The sequence below is a fragment of the Acinonyx jubatus genome, chromosome E2 (assembly GCF_027475565.1).
Source record: "Acinonyx jubatus isolate Ajub_Pintada_27869175 chromosome E2, VMU_Ajub_asm_v1.0, whole genome shotgun sequence".
NCBI lineage: Eukaryota > Metazoa > Chordata > Mammalia > Carnivora > Felidae > Acinonyx > Acinonyx jubatus.
In genome coordinates, this window is record NC_069396.1 from 59,124,600 (window position 1) to 59,141,822 (window position 17,223).

The 17,223-nt window shown below is 49.2% G+C and overlaps 1 protein-coding gene across 1 annotated transcript; it reads left to right on the forward strand.

The window, feature by feature from the left end:
- Window positions 1–635: 635 nt before the first annotated feature.
- LOC106989516 (zinc finger protein 543) lies at window positions 636–15,698 on the forward strand. The gene is given in 5 exon segments (XM_027037433.2): window positions 636–1,018; window positions 3,493–3,619; window positions 5,737–5,832; window positions 11,298–12,988; window positions 12,990–15,698. Coding segments are annotated over 5 exon segments (2,307 nt in total). The 5' UTR covers window positions 636–988; the 3' UTR covers window positions 13,353–15,698.
- The last annotated feature ends 1,525 nt before the right edge of the window (window positions 15,699–17,223 follow it).

Consider the following 17,223-nt stretch of genomic DNA (forward strand, 5'->3'; position numbering starts at 1 on the left):
CGCTAACAACTCCCGAATTTGCAGATCCATGCACGACCCCTGGGCCAGCGATGAGACACAGGTGAAAGTGCCGGTGCTCGACCCCTGCGTCCACCTCCGGCCTCGCTCACCAGCGGGCGTCAAGGCCCCACAGCACGTGCAGCTGGTGCTGGACAGAGCCCGCGAGGGGCCAGGCGATGCGCATGCGCCGCGTGGGAGGGAGGGCTTCTGGCGTCCGCGTCCTGGCGCTCGCTACTCTTAAGGCTTGTGTGCCCGGCTCCCTCCAGGAGGATCGCGAGGAGGTGAGGAACACGGGGAAGTCCCGAGCTGAGCCGAAGACCTCGGTCCCCGACGTGTCACGTGCCCCGACCCCATGCGGACGTCCCGGCCCCCGGAGCCTCGATTTCCCCGGGCACGTGAGGGACCGTTTCGCGCCCGTCCCTCGGCCCCACTGTGAAGATGCAGGTCTGAGGCGGTACTCGGCCTCGCGCACTCTTCCACTGGAGGAGACAGGCTCGGGAAGCTTCCCACCGCCGCTGCTTTCAGGGACAAAACCACAATTCCCAGAAGGCTGTACACCGCGTGTCCGCGCGCGAGCTGGGCCAATGACAGCCCAGGACAGGGGCGTTTCCTGCGGCCCGCCCCGGCGGGGGCAGGACTTCCTGCTCCGTGGAGGCGAACGTCATCCGCCGGTGCCGGGTGGGTCGTACCGGTCTGTGCGGCTTCGAGCAGTGGTGTGCAGGGCACCTTTATGAGGCGCGAGCGGAGAAGGCGGTGTGGAGCGTGGGTCTTACCTCCGCGTCCTTGTACGAGCCTGATACCCGCCCCTCATTCTCTATAACGGGGTGTCACGTGAGCGCCTGCTGTCCCTGCAGCCCTGGGCCTCGAGCGCGCTTCACAGCGGGGAAGCTGAGGCTGGGAGTGAGACCGCCAGCCGAGGTCGCCCCGCTCTGGGGCCCCTCGGCCGCCACCCCCTCCCCGGGCCCCGCTCTGTGCACAGGGTCCCACGATGGCGGCGGCGTGGATGGCCCCTGCGCGGGTGAGTGGACGACGCTGTGGGTATTGCAGCCTGTCTGCTGCAGAGAGGGCTCCTGGGCAGCCGGAGGCTAGGAAGCCGTTCGCTTGCCTTTTCTCCCTGTCGTTTGTGTACAGCGCGCGTCGCTAGCTTGCCGTTTTATTGTCCGTAGTCCTGCGGCAGTGCCGGAGTTCCGACAAGTGTTTGGTCAGTGCCTGGAAGGTGAAAGTGATGCTTCCTTCCGCGGGCGTCCGTCACTCACAGATCCAGCCCGCCCGGGGACCTGCAGGTGCCCACCCGGCCCTCCCGCCGACCTCCTCGACCTTGCCTTCTTCCCCGGGGGCGCGGTTCTCCGGACACACCAGCCTGACCATGCTGAGTTCATCCCCCAGCCCTGCCCTGTGCCCGCGATTCTGCCCCTTTGACTCTGGCGGGGGGTGGGGGGGGGGGGTCTTCCTTTCACATCCTTCTGGCCTCTGCTCAGATGTCACGCATTTGGACAGAACTGTCCCAGCAGTTCAGGCCGAAGTGGCCCCTTCCCTGCTTGCCCATCATCTGGCATTTTTGTGTAGGAAACCTGGCAAAATTAAATAAGGGTTCCTGGTGGAATATGTCTGGGATGTTGTGGGAGCAAAGAGAAAACAGTGGCAGAGGAACCATAATCGCTGGCCTTGGTTAATTTTTGCTGTGGGTTGAAGGGCACACCTAACATTTCACCTCTTTTAATCCTCACCTCCTCTGAGTTAAGTTCTGTTATTATTGCTGTTTTGCATGAAAACAGCTGAGGCTTAGAGAGTTCAGTTATTTGCCCAAATTCACTGCAGCTCTTTTTTCTTTTTAATGTTTTACTTATGTTTGAGAGAGAGAGAGAGAGTGCGAGCCAGGGAGGGGCAGAGAGGGGGACAGAGGATTCGAAGTGGGGTCCGCGCTGACAGCAGCAAGCCAGATGTGGGGTGCAAACTCACAAACCTTGAGATCATGACCTGAGTTGAAGTCAGACTCTCAACCGGCAGACACCCAGGCGCCCCTCACTGCTGCTCTTAAGTAGCAGAAACAATCAGTGTGTCAGCCACCACAGCCTGTATTTTTACCCCCTTCTGTACAAAACGCATATAGGGATACCTGGCAGTGACACGGAAACATTGCAAGCCAAGCAGGCTTCCTTGGAGTAGGCAGTTTGGGCGGAAGGTGGGAATATGGCATTTCAGCAGGTAGAAGCGTGTGGACAAAAAAAGGTATATTTGTTTCAGGAGTCCCCAGAAGACCTGTGTGATTTCCATGGCCCCCCGTCCCCATCTGTCGAGACCTACCCTGGGAGGGCCAGCCTCTGTGATCATTTGCTGACCGTTCCATCATACACTCTGCCAGGACAGACAGTGGTAAATCGGAGGCTGTTCTCATGGCCGCAGCCTGCTTGCATCGTCCTCAGCAGCTTCCGTTCTCTGGGCCTGAAGTAATCTTTCCTCAGGGATGGGTGCCGTGAGGACCCAGGCAGGCGGGTTTGAGTTCCGGCAGAGTCGCCAAAGGAAAGGAAAGAAGATTCCAGTAGGAAAAAGAAACGATGGCTCATTGTGGATTCTCCCTGGCAGTCTGAGGAGCAGAAGGCATTGGCACCTGATCCAGGCCCTGCCACTTCCCAAGCAGGTGCCACCACCTCAGGTGACTGTCCTGTAAGGTGGCTGATGATGAGCTCGCTCCTCTGCCCTTGTCCACAGAAATTATGTTCAATGTTTGCCAAAATGAGTGTGACTGGGTATTTATGTGAAATCCTTCACATCTGCATTAACTCCTTTGCTAATGGAGGAGTGTCAAGATTGTGCAGTTAGACCGTAGACCAGAGGGACCTCAATTCAAATCCTGCCTCTGCTCATACCACGTGTAAACTTAGGGCCCTGACTGGCATGAGGGTGATAATGATACGACCTCAGGCTGTGGTCAGTCGTCCAGTGCTTCTTTTACGAATATCTTTTTTTCATTAATTTTCAAAACTACTACCACCGAGTGATAATTACTGTATTGACCCAGGAATTGAGGCTCCCAAGTAACACTTGCCAGGCAAGTGTTGATTTTAAGAGGATTCACACCTCAGGAGTATGACTTTTGTTCCCTTTAAGGAGACAGGCAGAGCGTCTGCATGAGGCAGGCACACTGTGGAGACCAGTAAGTCTCGGGGATTATTCTGTAATTATCATTGCTGCTATTTTCAATGCTCTCCCATTCGTCTGGCGTCTCAGAGCCCTTGCCATGCTGTGTCTCACAGTCCACACAGGAAGGTCCTGACCTTGCGTCATTCTCCCTGGGCTCCCACGTGGGAGGCTCCTGGCTCCCGCGCTGTTGTAATCAAGGCAAAGCAGCATCTCGGAGTCCTTGAGGCCAGCACAGAGCTCAACCCTCAGTGGCCGTTTGGTCTCTCTGCTCCCTCGCCATCAAGAGAGATGGGCTCTGGTTCCCGTCAGTAGCCCTAGGACAAACACAGCTGCCTCTATTTGACTTTTCAGATGCTGGTGACCTTCGACGATGTGGCTGTGACTTTTACCCAGGAGGAGTGGGGGCAGCTGGACCCTGCCCAGAGGACCCTGTACCAGGAGGTGATGCTGGAAACCTGCAGGCTCCTGGTCTCTCTGGGTGAGGCCTCCCTCCTCCTGCCGTGTGGGAGCCCCATCACCTCCTTCCCTCCACTCTCTGGCTCCAGGCCTGGCTGGTCGACAAGGCCTCTGTAGCCTGCCTCCCTCCTCCCCACAGCTTCGGTGATTTTCTAGACTCCCCTCTTCCTGCCTGGGCTTCTGTGTGGGAGGGAGGGTGAGGCGAGAACATAGTTGGCTTTTGGTCACAGCCAAAGAAGGGTGTGTTGGGAGGAAATGGAGGTGTCTCACGGAACCCACAGGAAGGAATGCCAGCTGGGCCCCTTGAGGGACTGATCCAGCAACTTTGAGAAGCACGATTATGCCCTGGCTTCCGGGGCTTTCGTCCTGACCTCTCCGTGGGTCTGCTTGTGTCTCTGTCTTTTCACAGTGGTTTTTTTCTGCCACAGCTGTTTGGCAGCAGGAAGCGGTCGCCCAGTCCTTGCGGTGTGAGGCCCCATGTTCCGTGTCTCTGCTCTTCTTGTATGCAGATACTGTTCCTCTTCATTCGCTTAATTCTGCCGACATGCCATCTTCGGCAAGTGAGAAAATAGGGCCACTGCAACGAGTCCCTCTAAAGCTTAATCTGTTCAGTTTCAAAGACCCCTCTTTGTTGCGAAAAGCTCTCCTGCAGTTTTTGGTGGCACAGGTTCGTTCTTTTGTGAAATGTTGAGGAGAGTAGATGCCATTTATGTCTGTGCAAGCATCCCTATTTGACCACACAACTGAGTGGGAGTCCCAGTTTTTTGTTTTTAGTGGTTCCTGAAGCGCCGTCTAGCGTCATCAAGTCTGTCTCTCTCTCTGGCCCGTGTTTCCTGAGGATTGAGGCCTCCTGCTCACATCCCCCTGTCACTGTTTCAGCCTCCTTGGGCTGAGGTTGCTGAGACAGCGGGGCAGAGAGAGAGGGAGAGAGAGAGAATCTCAAGCAGGCTTCACACTGCAACGCAGAGCCTGACACAGGGCTCAAAATCCTGAAACTGCGAGATCATGACCTGAGCAGAAACCAAGAGTCGGACACTCAACCAACTAAGTCACCCAGGCGCCCCGGATCTGTCCATTTCTGGTAGAGGAGTAGTGTAGTCTCCAACTTTGATAGGGGATTCATCTATTTCTCCTTGTCATTCTATCAGTTTTTGCCTCATATAGTTTGATGGCAGACACATACAGATTAAGGAATTTTATGTCTTCTTAGCAAACTAACCCGTTTATCATTACATAATGCTTTCTTCATCCCTGGTAATTTTCCTTGCTTTGAGGTCTGCCCTGTCTGAAATTAATACAGGTCTGCCTGCTTTCTTTTGACTAGTGTTAGCGTATTCTGATAACGTATTAGTATATTTTCCTCCATCCATTTACTTTCAACATGTATCTTTTTATTTACAGTGGGTTTTTTATAGACGATCTATAGTTGGGTCTTATTTTTTTTATCCATTCTGACCATCTCTGTCTTATAATTGGAGCATTTAGAAAAAAACCAGACGATCCAAGTGATATTGATACAGAGGGGTTAATATTTACCATATCTGTCACTGTATTCTATTTGTTGTCCTTATTCCTGTATTTGCATTCTAGTCTTTCTGCCTGGAATAACCTATCTCTCTGCTCAGAGTACCCAGCCACTCTGCCTACCTGACTGTCTATGATCAGAGATGCCACTGGTGAAATGAACCTACTAGGTGGGGTGCCATCATCCTGGGACGTGTTTAAAATCTCCTGATGCCCAGGCCTCACCCCAGATATTTTGTGTCAATTAGGCAGTAGTAGCAGCAAAGCTCACCAGGTATTGGCTGACGCACAGGGAGGTCGAGGCCCCTGACTGGATTAATTAGAAAGCACCTTCAGGAGATAGGTCTAAACAGCATTGCGATTCTACAGGATGGGGATCAAAGGGAATTGGTGCATTCTGTGGAGCCGATGCTAATGTCTACCGATGCTATGGTAATGCCGATGCTATGGGGCCCAATGACAGTGTTTTATGCAGCTGGTTTCCAGGTCACATCATTTTATTTGCATGGATGGGAGCAGCTTCATTCTGAGGCCTTCTCCAAATTCTGATGTCCCAGTCTAGATTTATTTCTTCTCACCAGAATCTCCACGTCCTCTTTCTTTCTCCGTAAACAGGCTGTCCTCTACCCAAACCAGAGCAGATCTACCCACTGGAGCGGAGCCCAGAGTTATGGACACTGCAGAGAGGCCTCTCCTCTAGCAATTGCCCAGGTGGGTGCCAACAGCTGGCCAGGTGGGGGTCCTGGCAGCTTGTAGACGGCAGAGTAGACTGTCCCTGGAGTTTGTGGAAGTTTTACTGTTGTGGCCTCTCTCAAGGCTTAGGATGCACGGAGCCTTGTAATCTGAGGTCTTTCCACCCGTTCCCGGCACCCCATCACAATGTCCAGCACTCCTGGGGAGGTGTGGGGCCTATTAAGTAAGAAGTTCGGGCTCTTGGCTCTGGTTGCTCGGGCTTAAAAACTAGCTGTGACATGCCACAACCCTGTGGCCACAAGAAAGGTGCGTCATCTCACAGTGCCTTCATGTAAGTTCAGCCACTGTAACTCAGCTGCTCTAACAGGTGTATTCCAGAATCTTGGGGGCTCAGCATATGAAAAGTACTTTTCTCACCGAAGGACTGTGTGGGTCCACCTGTAGCTGTGTGCCACACAGTTACTCAGGGACCCAGCTACCTCCTGTCGTCAACATGAGACTTCCGGGTTGTCCTGCCTCCTTCCAGCTAGCAGAGGGGAAATCAGAGAAGAAAGGGAGGGGTCATACCCACTATTTCTCATCACATTCGATCTGGCTGCACTTCGGTGCCTGGCTCTGGGAAATGAGGCTGAGCTGTGTGTCCGTGGAGAGGAGCCAATGGTTTGGTGAGTGTAGTCTGCTCCTGAAAACTGCTGGCAATAATAGTTTCTATATCACTGGATTGTTTGAGGACGTACCAGATTGCATGTGACGCTGGTTCACACTGGCCCTGACCTACAGGGCACGAATGGCTCAGCAAAGGTAAGCTGTTAGTGCTGCTCACGTCACAGTATGCGTCCTCGTGAATCATGATAGTAGTTCAGGCTGTCTTCTGAAGCGCGAGGAGACTAGCTGTCCTCTGCGTCTCACCCTTTGCCACCTTCTCCACCATTCTCCAAGGGTCCATTAGACACTCAGAAGCACTCCTGGGCTCCATATCTTAGCACCCCTCCTGTTCGCTTAAGCGTCAAGGTAACACTTCGCCAACACTTCACCTCTTCCCCAAACGTGGGCCGCTGAGGCCCTCGGGACATCAGGTGTGCTGACTGGTGCCACCGCAGAGCCAGGCTCTCCCCTCTCGTGGTCCCTTGGTCCGTTCAGCCCTTCAGAGTCTGTTCCACACCTTCGCCCGTGTCCCCGGTCTCACGTCTGCGAATGTGCACAAGACACTTCAGCTCACCATGCCTGAGAGGGAGCTCTTGATTTTTCCCTCTCCTCCCACCTCCCGTGCAGGTCAGAAGGCTGGGTGCCACTTTAAGTCACTCCTCAACCCTTCCGTCTCCACCAGCCCCCACATCCAGACATCCTGTCCATTTCACGCACGCGTCTCCACTGCCTCCCCTGCTACCGCTGACCTGTCCCCACACACCTAAGTCCAGCCGGTCTCCCTACGTCTGCTGCATGCCTCTGATCTGTGCTGCCTCCCACACTGGCTCCCCCAGCCACTTGGACCTTGTTCTAGACCTTCACCGGCCCCCCCACCCACCAGTGATGTCTCAGCACATTTTCATGGTGAAAGTCGTCTGTGTTCTTCTGTTGCTTGATCTCCAACCCTTATACATGGATAGAAATCTCTGTGTGAACCTCCCCATCCTGCCCCCTCGTGGAGCTCGACCTTAGTTCCTGCACTAAGTCCAGATCACACCTTTTTAGGGCACTTGCTTCTTCACGTATTTTCTGCCTCTTCAACTTTATCTAATCTCTGCTCAACATAAAAATATGCTCGGTTGCCTCACACTTAGGGAAAGTAAATTACAAAGGCTTATGCCTCTCCCGTGTCTGCACACTGGCATCAACTCCACTTTCCCTGTATAACCAATCTTGGAAAAGTTGTCTCATTCTTTTTTTTTTTTTTTTTAAATGTGTATTCATTTTTTGAGAGAGAGAGAGAGACAGAGCACGAGCGGGGGAAGGGGCAGAGAGAGAGGGAGACACAGAGTCTGAGGCAGATTCCAGGCTCTGAGAAGTCAGCACAGAGCCTGACATGGGGCTCGAACCCATGAACAGTGAGATTGTGACCTGAGCCAAAGTCGGATGCTTAACCAACTGAGCCACCCAGGTGCCCCAAAGTTGTCTCATTCTTGCGAGAGATGTCTACATTTTTGCTCCATACCTCCCATTAATGATTATTTTCTTGAACTTTTTGAATGAGATATAACTCATATGCTGTGTTGCTTAAAAGCCTTAAGAGGTCAGCTTGACGAATCTTTGTATACGTATAAACCCACATCACCACCGTTACGCTAATATATACCACAGTGCCCCTGATCTGTGGTTTCGCTTTCTGCGGTTTCAGTTACCCGTGGGCAACCACGGTCCAAAAGCAGGTGATGGTCCTTCTGATATATCAGTAGAAGGTCAATAGTAGCCTAATGCTGTGTCGCACGCCTGCGTCATTCACCTCCCTTCGTCTCCTCATGTGGGCGTTTTATCATCTCACAGCACCACAAGAAGGGTGAGTGGCGTACAATAAGATATTTTCGGATAGAGACCACATTCGTGTAACTTTTATTCCAGCGTTTGTTAAAATTGTTCTATTTTATTATTAGTTTTTTTGTTAATCTCTTATGTGCCAAATGTATAAATTAAACTTTAGGTATGTATGTACAGGGACAAAACATAGTATATACAGGATTGATACTACCCATCATTTCAGGGATCCACGGGAGGTCTTGGTACAAATCCCCCGCAGATAAGGGGGGCCACTGTAGAATATCTCCAGCACCTTATCAGGGTCTCATGCCCTCGACAGCCCCTTCCGTGAGGTAGCCCCTGTTTAGACCATCAGCATAGATCTGAGTGTTGAACCCACTGTGTGCTGTCGGTATATCTATCTCTTGATCATCATTATGTCTGTGAGATTCTTTTCATGTGGTTGCATATAGTTGGAGTTTTTCACAGTCGATACAGTGTGATGTCTCATTGTGTGAAAAACTGCCCTTTATCCCTTCCCCTCTTGACAGGCATTGCTGTTGTTTTCAACTTCCTGCTGCCGAGGATATTCTTGTCATGTGTTTCAGTGCCAAGAGGCACTGATTTCTGTGAGGAACGGACTCTGGTATGTTTCTGGGTCAGGTTGGCTCAATTGGAAACTGCCAGGCAGTTCTGCAGAATGGTGCCCCCTTTCACATTCCCTCCATTTGCGTATGAAAGTGCCAACATTGTCCTCTTCGCTCTTGGAGGCCCCGTGGGGGGTTCCTCTGAACCACAGCACGGGAAAATGTTCCTTAGGAAAATATTCCTTACACGGTCACTGCTTTGCTCCCAGTTTCCAAATACGGCAGCGACCATCAGGATAATGGGTAACGGCCCGCAGTTTACTGAACGCCCCGCAGGGGCCGGCATTGTGCCCGGCGTTTTACAGGTCTTGTCTCAATTCAGCCTTCAGGGCGGCCTTTGAGGCAGAAGCTGAGCCTGTCAGTGCTTTAGACGAGATTGAGATGGGAGCAGCTAAGTAACTTGTGCCATATCTGCTCACTTGGTGCAGGCAGGACGTGAGCCAGGATGTGGGCCAGGCGTTCTGGCTCCAGAGCAGACACTTAAACTCCATACCGTGTGAGCTCGTTGTGTGGCACGCTTTTCTGATTGTGTCGTGGGCATCCGGCCTTCTTGGGGTCTCTGCCCCTGATCTCCCGGGACCTATCTTGTCTCCTTACTCTGGTGGCCTCTTTAATGTTGGCTCATTACGCCTCTCTTGGACCATGCTCCCTGCACCCCCAAGTGGGGAAGGGACAGAGAGAGAGGGGGAGAGAGATCTAAAGCAGGCTCTGTGCTGATAGCAGAGGGCCCAGTGCAGGGCTCAAACTCACAAACAAGATCATGACCTGGGCCCAAGTAAGACACTTAACTGACTGAGCCACCCGGGTGACCCATGGACCGTTCTTTTTATTCTTCAATACCCTCCAGGGTTAATATGTACATTCTTACACTGTCAGTTTACATACTTCCTAATTAGGTCCCAGATGTATGTTATGGGACTAACCCATGATAAACAATTAGAGCTAACGGGGGTTACGTTTTGCTCAGTGTCTGGCACCAGACTGAACATGGTTCACATAGCAAACATGGCAAATGCAGGATTTCACTCCATCCTCATGGAGTCCTACAGTCCAGGCTCTTTTTTTAGCTTTATTCTTGAGAAGACAAAATGAGGGCTGAAGGAATTTGAGTGCCGTGGGAGGTACCACGGAGCTAATACTGCGTTCCTGTGGGGCTTGGGCCTAGGGTTTCTGTGGTCCAAGACCATGATCTTTTTTTTTTTTTTTTAACGTTTATTTTTGAGAGAGAGACAGAGCATGAGGCGGGGGGGGGGGGGGGGGGCGGCAGAGAGAGAGAGAGGGAGACACAGAATCCGAATTAGGCTCCAGGCTCTGAGCTGTCAGCACACAGCCCAATGCGGGGCTGGAACCCACGAACTGAGATCATGACCTGAGCCGAACAAAGTCAGATGCCCAACCGACTGAGCCACCCAGGCGCCCCCCCCAAGACCATGATCTTAACCGTAATACTGCTGTGATCTCTAACTTTTGTTAAAGTGGACCTCAGGTACAAATTGCAATTAATCCTAAACCTTGGCTTATGACACACTGTCCTCACTGATTCATGAATGACCTTGATTAATTGATGTATTACTCAAGGTATTTGCTCATTCATTTCTTTTTGAAAATAACGTACTTAACATCACTGAACTGAAGAACGAGAACATTGCTCACACCTGCTATCTAGGTGGTCTGCACTGCTGTAACGAGACTGGCAGCTTTAACAACAAACGTTTGTTATCCACGGTTCTGGAGGCTGGAAGTTTAAGATCCGGGTGCTGGCAGATCTGATGTGTGGTGAGGGCCCTCTTCCTGGTTTGCAGATGGCGGTCTCTCTGTCCTCACACGGTAGACGCTCTTGTGTCTCCCCTTGCGAGGACACCAATCCCGTGTCGGGGGCTGTACTCTCACAGGCCCATCTCTGGCGTGCTGCACTCCCTGAGTCTCGGAACACTCTGCCTTTGTTCATTCTGTTAACCGAGGCCGAAATGGTGTTCCCACTCTCTCTGTCCGGCAGCTTCTAGCTCTCCCTGTGCAGGAAGCTTCCCTGACCTCTTCCTGGCTGCTGCATGGGCTGCCTCAGGTGCTCCTATCCTGGCCTCTTATAGCACCTGCAGACGTTCTTGCTTGGAGCAAACCCAGCACACACGCGACATTCCTCTGTCTGCCCGTCCCTAGTCTCCAGACACTCTGTCCCCCATCGGTTCTCTCCCTCTGGATTTCCTCTCAAAGGTTTCAAGAGTTCAGGATCCAAAAAGAAAGAAATTGTAAACGAGGTTTCCGAGATTGGAAAACATGGGAGGTGCTGAGCCACTGTTTCCATTTTCTTATTCCCACTGAAATGGCAATTTTGCTTTTCTGTGTTGCCATCTCTAATAGGCCCTTCTGTGTATTGTATTCCCTTAGGTGACAATATAAAACCTGAGACCACCGAGCCTTCCCCTTCTCACCTTGCCTCGTCTGAGGAAACCTCACCACGGGAGCAAATGACTTCACGAGCCCCAGGGTACTCCCAGCTTGGGCAAGGCAAAAGTCAGGATAGGCCATCAGAAATGCTGGAAGGCCAGTTGGAACCAGGAACAGACCCCCTGATGGAAAAGCTCCCTGGAAACACGAAGCCCGAACATGATGGTTTAGGGACAGATGATAGTCTACACTCAAGGATTGTACAGGAGCTGATCCCTGCGGGACATGTCCTCCATGAACGTGACTCACGGGGACCACTGAAAGATCCCTTGATTCGTGAAGGGAGACGTCCCTATAAGTGTGCGGAATGCGGGAAAGTGTTTACCAAGAACTGCTTTCTTGTTCGACATGAGCAGGTTCACACTGGAGTGAAGCCCTATGAATGCACCGAGTGCGGGAAAACTTTTAGCAAGAGCACACACCTCCTCCAGCACCACATGATCCACACGGGGGAGAGGCCCTACGAGTGCATGGAGTGCGGGAAGGCCTTCAACCGCAGGTCGCACCTCACGAGGCACCAGCGGATTCACACTGGGGAGAAGCCTTATAAGTGCAGTGAGTGTGGAAAGGCCTTCACCCACCGCTCCAATTTAGTCTTGCATAACAGGAGCCACACTGGAGAGAAACCCTTTGTGTGCAAAGAATGTGGAAAAGCCTTCCGAGATAAGACAGGTTTCCTTCGACACTACATCATCCACACAGGAGAGAAGCCCTTCGAGTGCCTGGAGTGTGGGAAGGCCTTCAACCGCCGCTCACATCTCACGTGGCACCAGCAGATTCACAGTGGAGTGAGACCCTTTGAATGCAACGAATGTGGGAAAGCCTTTTGCGACAGCACAGACCTCATTCAGCACTATGTCATCCACACGGGGGAGAAGCCCTACAAGTGCCTGGAGTGTGGGAAGGCCTTCTACCGCCGGTCACACCTCAAGCAGCACCAGCGGAGTCACACCGGCGAGAAGCCCTATGTGTGCACTGAGTGCGGAAAGGCCTTCACCCACTGCTCCACTTTCATCTTGCACAAAAGGGCCCACACTGGAGAAAAACCCTACGAGTGCAAAGAATGTGGGAAAGCCTTTAGCAATCGGTCAGACCTCATCCGACACTTCAGCATCCACACTGAGGAGAAGCCCTACGAGTGCATGGAGTGCGGGAAGGCCTTCAACCGCCGCTCATACCTCACGAGGCACCAGCGGATTCACAGTGGAGAGAAGCCCTATGAGTGCGTGCAGTGTGGCAAAGCCTTTTGCCAGAGGGCAAACCTCATTCGACACTCCATCATCCACACCGGGGAGAAGCCCTATGAGTGCAGTGAGTGTGGAAAGGCCTTCACCTACTGCTACACTTTCATCTTGCACAAAAGGGCCCACATTGGAGAAAAACCTTTTGAGTGCAAACAATGTGGGAAAGCCTTTAGCACTAGGAAGGACCTCATCCGACATGTCAGCATTCACGCTGGGGAGAAGCCCTTCGAGTGCTCTGAGTGTGGGAAGGCCTTCAACCGCCGCTCGGGGCTCACGAGGCACCAGCGGATTCACAGTGGAGAGAAACCCTATGAATGTGTCGAGTGTGGGAAATCCTTCTGCTGGAGCACAAGCCTCATCCGACACGCCGTCATCCACACCGGGGAGAAGCCCTATGAATGCAGCGAGTGTGGAAAGGCCTTCAGTCGTAGCTCCTCCCTCACTCAGCATCAGAGGATTCATACTGGGAGACACCCCGTCAGGGGCAGCGCAGCAGAAGTGGGGAGACCCTTCACGAGCGGGCAGTCCTTGGTCACCCTCTAAGTGCTCCACAGGGGAAAGACTTTTGAATGTAGCCACTGAGGAAACCTCTTATTCAGAATCTGATCATTCATACCAAAGAGAAACCCTTCTGTTGGAGGATATCGGTTGTCATCTGAGGAGTCATACTGGAAATTCACCCAGCCTAGAGCCTTATTCTACATCTGAGAACTCCTCCAAGAGCATGATCCAGTCATTCTCGTGCACTTAGCATAACCATTGGCCCCATCTTCTCAGTTTACACTGCAAAATTATCTCAGGGATATTTAAACAAAGGAGGAGGAGATACAAGAGAAACACAAGCACAGTTTCTTTCATATTTCTGTGACAAGCCTATGGCAGTTTCTTGTTCCTTATCTTATTTGGGGGGGGCGGTGTTTCAGAGATCAGAGAGCCTTGTCCCCTTTGCCTTGTATATACCTTCACTGCTGTCCATTGTCAGGACAGTTGGGACAGTTGAGGGTGTGTTGAAAGCCTTTATTTTTTTTATTTTTATGTTTATGTTTTTTCACACTCACAGATGGCTTTATTCAGCCGTCGCCCATAGGACAGGGTGCCTCCCAGACCCCACAGTCCCTTGAAAACCTTTATTGAAGGCCTTTGTTCTACAGCATCATCCCTACCTTTGAGTAGCATAAGTCTTAACAAGAAATATGAAAACTTGAGTTATGAAAGACTCATATTTCAGGAGATAAAAATGTACATATGAATGGGCCCACTGTAGCACATTCTTAAGACTTTGATTTTTTAAAAAGCAAAAAAATTTTTTCAGGTGTACTTAACCATCCGTTTATACGTGCTCTTGATCTACTTGTCTATTGTTTTTTTGTATTTTGCTGTACGACGAGGATGGCAGTGTAGCTGCGTTACCTTCTCAGATGAATCCTCTGATTGTGGTTCCTGAGCTTCTCCAATCCTATTTAGAGAGGCTTCTCCCAAGTCCACCTCACTTGTTTTCTATGGGTCGAATTAGAGCCAAAACAAAAGAAAACACATAGCTAAATTAAGCAAAAAAAATAGAAACTCCAAAAAGCAGAGAGAAAGAATCCCATTTTTAATCCTACGAAAGGTGGTGTGAGGATTCACTGTTGAGGAAATTGACTAGAATATTAACAGATGAAATGGGCATGTGCACATGCAGGGGTGTGTGAGTTTCACTGTTGTTTCCATGGCCTTGGTTTCCAGTGTAGTAAGTAACAGTACCTTTATCAGCGTCTTTTGGAATTCCTTCTTTGTTTTTTTGTGGGGTTTTTTTTGTTTTGTTTTGCTTTGCTTTGCTTTGCCCTACCTGTGATAGTATTACCTCACATTAAGAAATATGCTGTACAGAAAGATGTAAAAATAATCACGCATTCACTTTGAACCCTCCTCAGGGCCTCCTAAATCACCGCAGGTGTACTTTTGTATTGCCATCATAGACCAAGCCATTTTTGTTACATTGATTCATGGCATTATTGTGAAGGCACCTCTTAATCCTTTTCGGTTCATGTCTAAGAAGTCTTAAGGAAGCTCTATGTCCTGAATACTTTCTCCTGTGTTTTCTCCTAAAAGTGTTATCGTTTTTGCATATAAATCTCTAATCCATGTCAAGTTAATTTTTGTATTACCATGTGAGGTTTAGGTTGAGTTTCTTTCTTGTATTTTTGCTTAAGGATGTTCAGTTGACTGGCACCATTGGTTGAAAACTAGACTACAGTACTATGTCTCCACTGAATTATGTTTATTCCTTAATCAAAAACCTGTTGGGCATATTTATGTTGGTCTATTTCTGAGTCTCTGTGTTATCCCACTGATTTGTACATCTAAACTTCTGCCAGTACCAAACTATCTTGATTACTGCAGCTTTTAGTAAATCTTAAAATTGGGTGAAGTGATTTCTCCTTTATTCTTTTTTAAAATTGATTTAGCTTTCCATATCAAATTTTTTCCCTTGGCTTTCTGTAAACACTTTATCATGTGCTTGTCTGTATGTAGGAAACATCTCGCTGGGAATTTGATAGACACTACATTAGTCTATGGATCATTTCTGTGAGATTTGGCATCTTTATTATTTTGACTCTCACACCACGAACATGGTATGTCTCTTCATTTATTTAGATCTTTTTTGGTTTATTTCACTAGCGTTTTGTAATTTTCCACTTGTAAATCCTGAACATATTTTGTTAGATTTTTACTTTGGCACTTTTTTTGGAATCACTGTATGTTATATGGAGGTTTTAATTCCAGTTTGTACATGATTATTACTGTTACAGAGAAATATGATTAATTTTGATATGTTGACCTTGCCTCCTGCAACCTTGCTGAATACTTATTCTAGCAGAATTTTGTGTAGATTCCTCAGGATTTTCTTCATAAACAATAATGTTATCAGCAAATTGCAAATATCTTTTTGTCTTCTTCCCAATCTGTATCCCTTTCATTTCCTTTTCTGTCTTTATTGTACTAGCTAGAACTTGCAGTACAATGTCAAATAAAAGGGTGAAAGAGGACATACTTGCCTAGTTTGTAATGTTAAGAAGAAAACATTCAGTGTTGATTATTAAATATGATGGCTGTGGGTTTTTTGTTGTTTTACTTTTTAAAAAAATTTTAATTCCAGTGCAGTTAACAAACAGCATTATATTGGGGCGCCTGGGTGGCTCAGTCAGTTGAGCGTCCAACTTCACCTCAGGTCATGATCTCACGGCTTGTAAGTTCAAGCCCCACGTTGGGCTCTGTGTTGACAGCTCAGAGCCTAGAGCCTGCTTCGGATTCTGCTTCAGAGCCCACTCTCTGCCCCTAACCCACTCACATTCTGTCTCTGTCTGTCTCGAAAATAAACAAACATTAAAAAAAAAAAAAAAAAAAACAGCATTATATTAGTTTCAGGCGTACAATATAGTGACTCAGCAGTTCCGTATATTACTCATTCCTGGAGATAAGTGTACTCTTAATCCCCTTCACCTAATACATCCTTCCCAACCACCTTCCCTCCGTTAACTATCTGTTTGTTGTCTATAATTGAGAGTCTATTTTTTGGTTTGTCTCTTTTATTTTTTTTTATTTTTAAATTTTTTTTTCAACGTTTATTTATTTTTGGGACAGAGACAGACAGAGCATGAACGGGGGAGGGGCAGAGAGAGAGGGAGACACAGAATCGGAAACAGGCTCCAGGCTCTGAGCCATCAGCCCAGAGCCTGACGCGGGGCTCGAACTCACGGACCGCGAGATCGTGACCTGGCTGAAGTCGGACGCTTAACCGACTGCGCCACCCAGGCGCCCCTGTTTGTCTCTTTTATATATATGTATACGTATATGTATGTGTGTGTGTGTGTGTGTGTGTGTGTATATATATATATATATATATATATATATATATATATATATATAGGTGGTCTCTGTCTAGTTTGGAAAGACATCCTCTTAATTTACTAAGAGCTTTCATTGAAAGGGTATTGAATTTTGCCAAATGTTTTTTCTCCTTTGGCTGATGTGACCATGTGATTTTTCTTCTGTAGCCTGTTGATATGACAGATTGCTTTGACTGGTTTTGAATGTTGAACTGGCCTTGCCTCCTTGCTTCCTTGCAGTAAACTGCACCAGGTCATGGAATATAAACATAGTGTAGCAGCATTCTGTTTGCTGATCTTTTATTGGGGAATTTTGTGTCTAAAATCATAAGCATATTGGTGTATAATTTTTTTGTACTAATATCGGTGTCTGCGGATTACGTGCCTCCCAAAATGAACTAGGAAGTGTTCCTCCTCTTCTTTTCTTTTTCTTTTCTTTCTTTTCTTTCCTGGATGAGATTTCATAAAATTGGTGTTATTTCTTACTTAAATATCTGGTGGAATTCTCCAGTGAAATCATTTGGGCCTGGAGATTTCTCTTTGGGATACTTTTTTTTTTTAAGAATTTTTTTTTAATGTTTATTTATTTTTGAGAGAGAGAGACAGAGACAGAGCACAAGCAGGGGAGGGGCAAAGAGAGAGGGAGACACAGAATCCGAAGCAGGGCTCCAGGCTCCGAGCTGTCAGCACAGAGCCCGACACGGGGCTCGAACCCACAAGCTGTGAGAGTATGACCCGAGTCGATGTGGGATG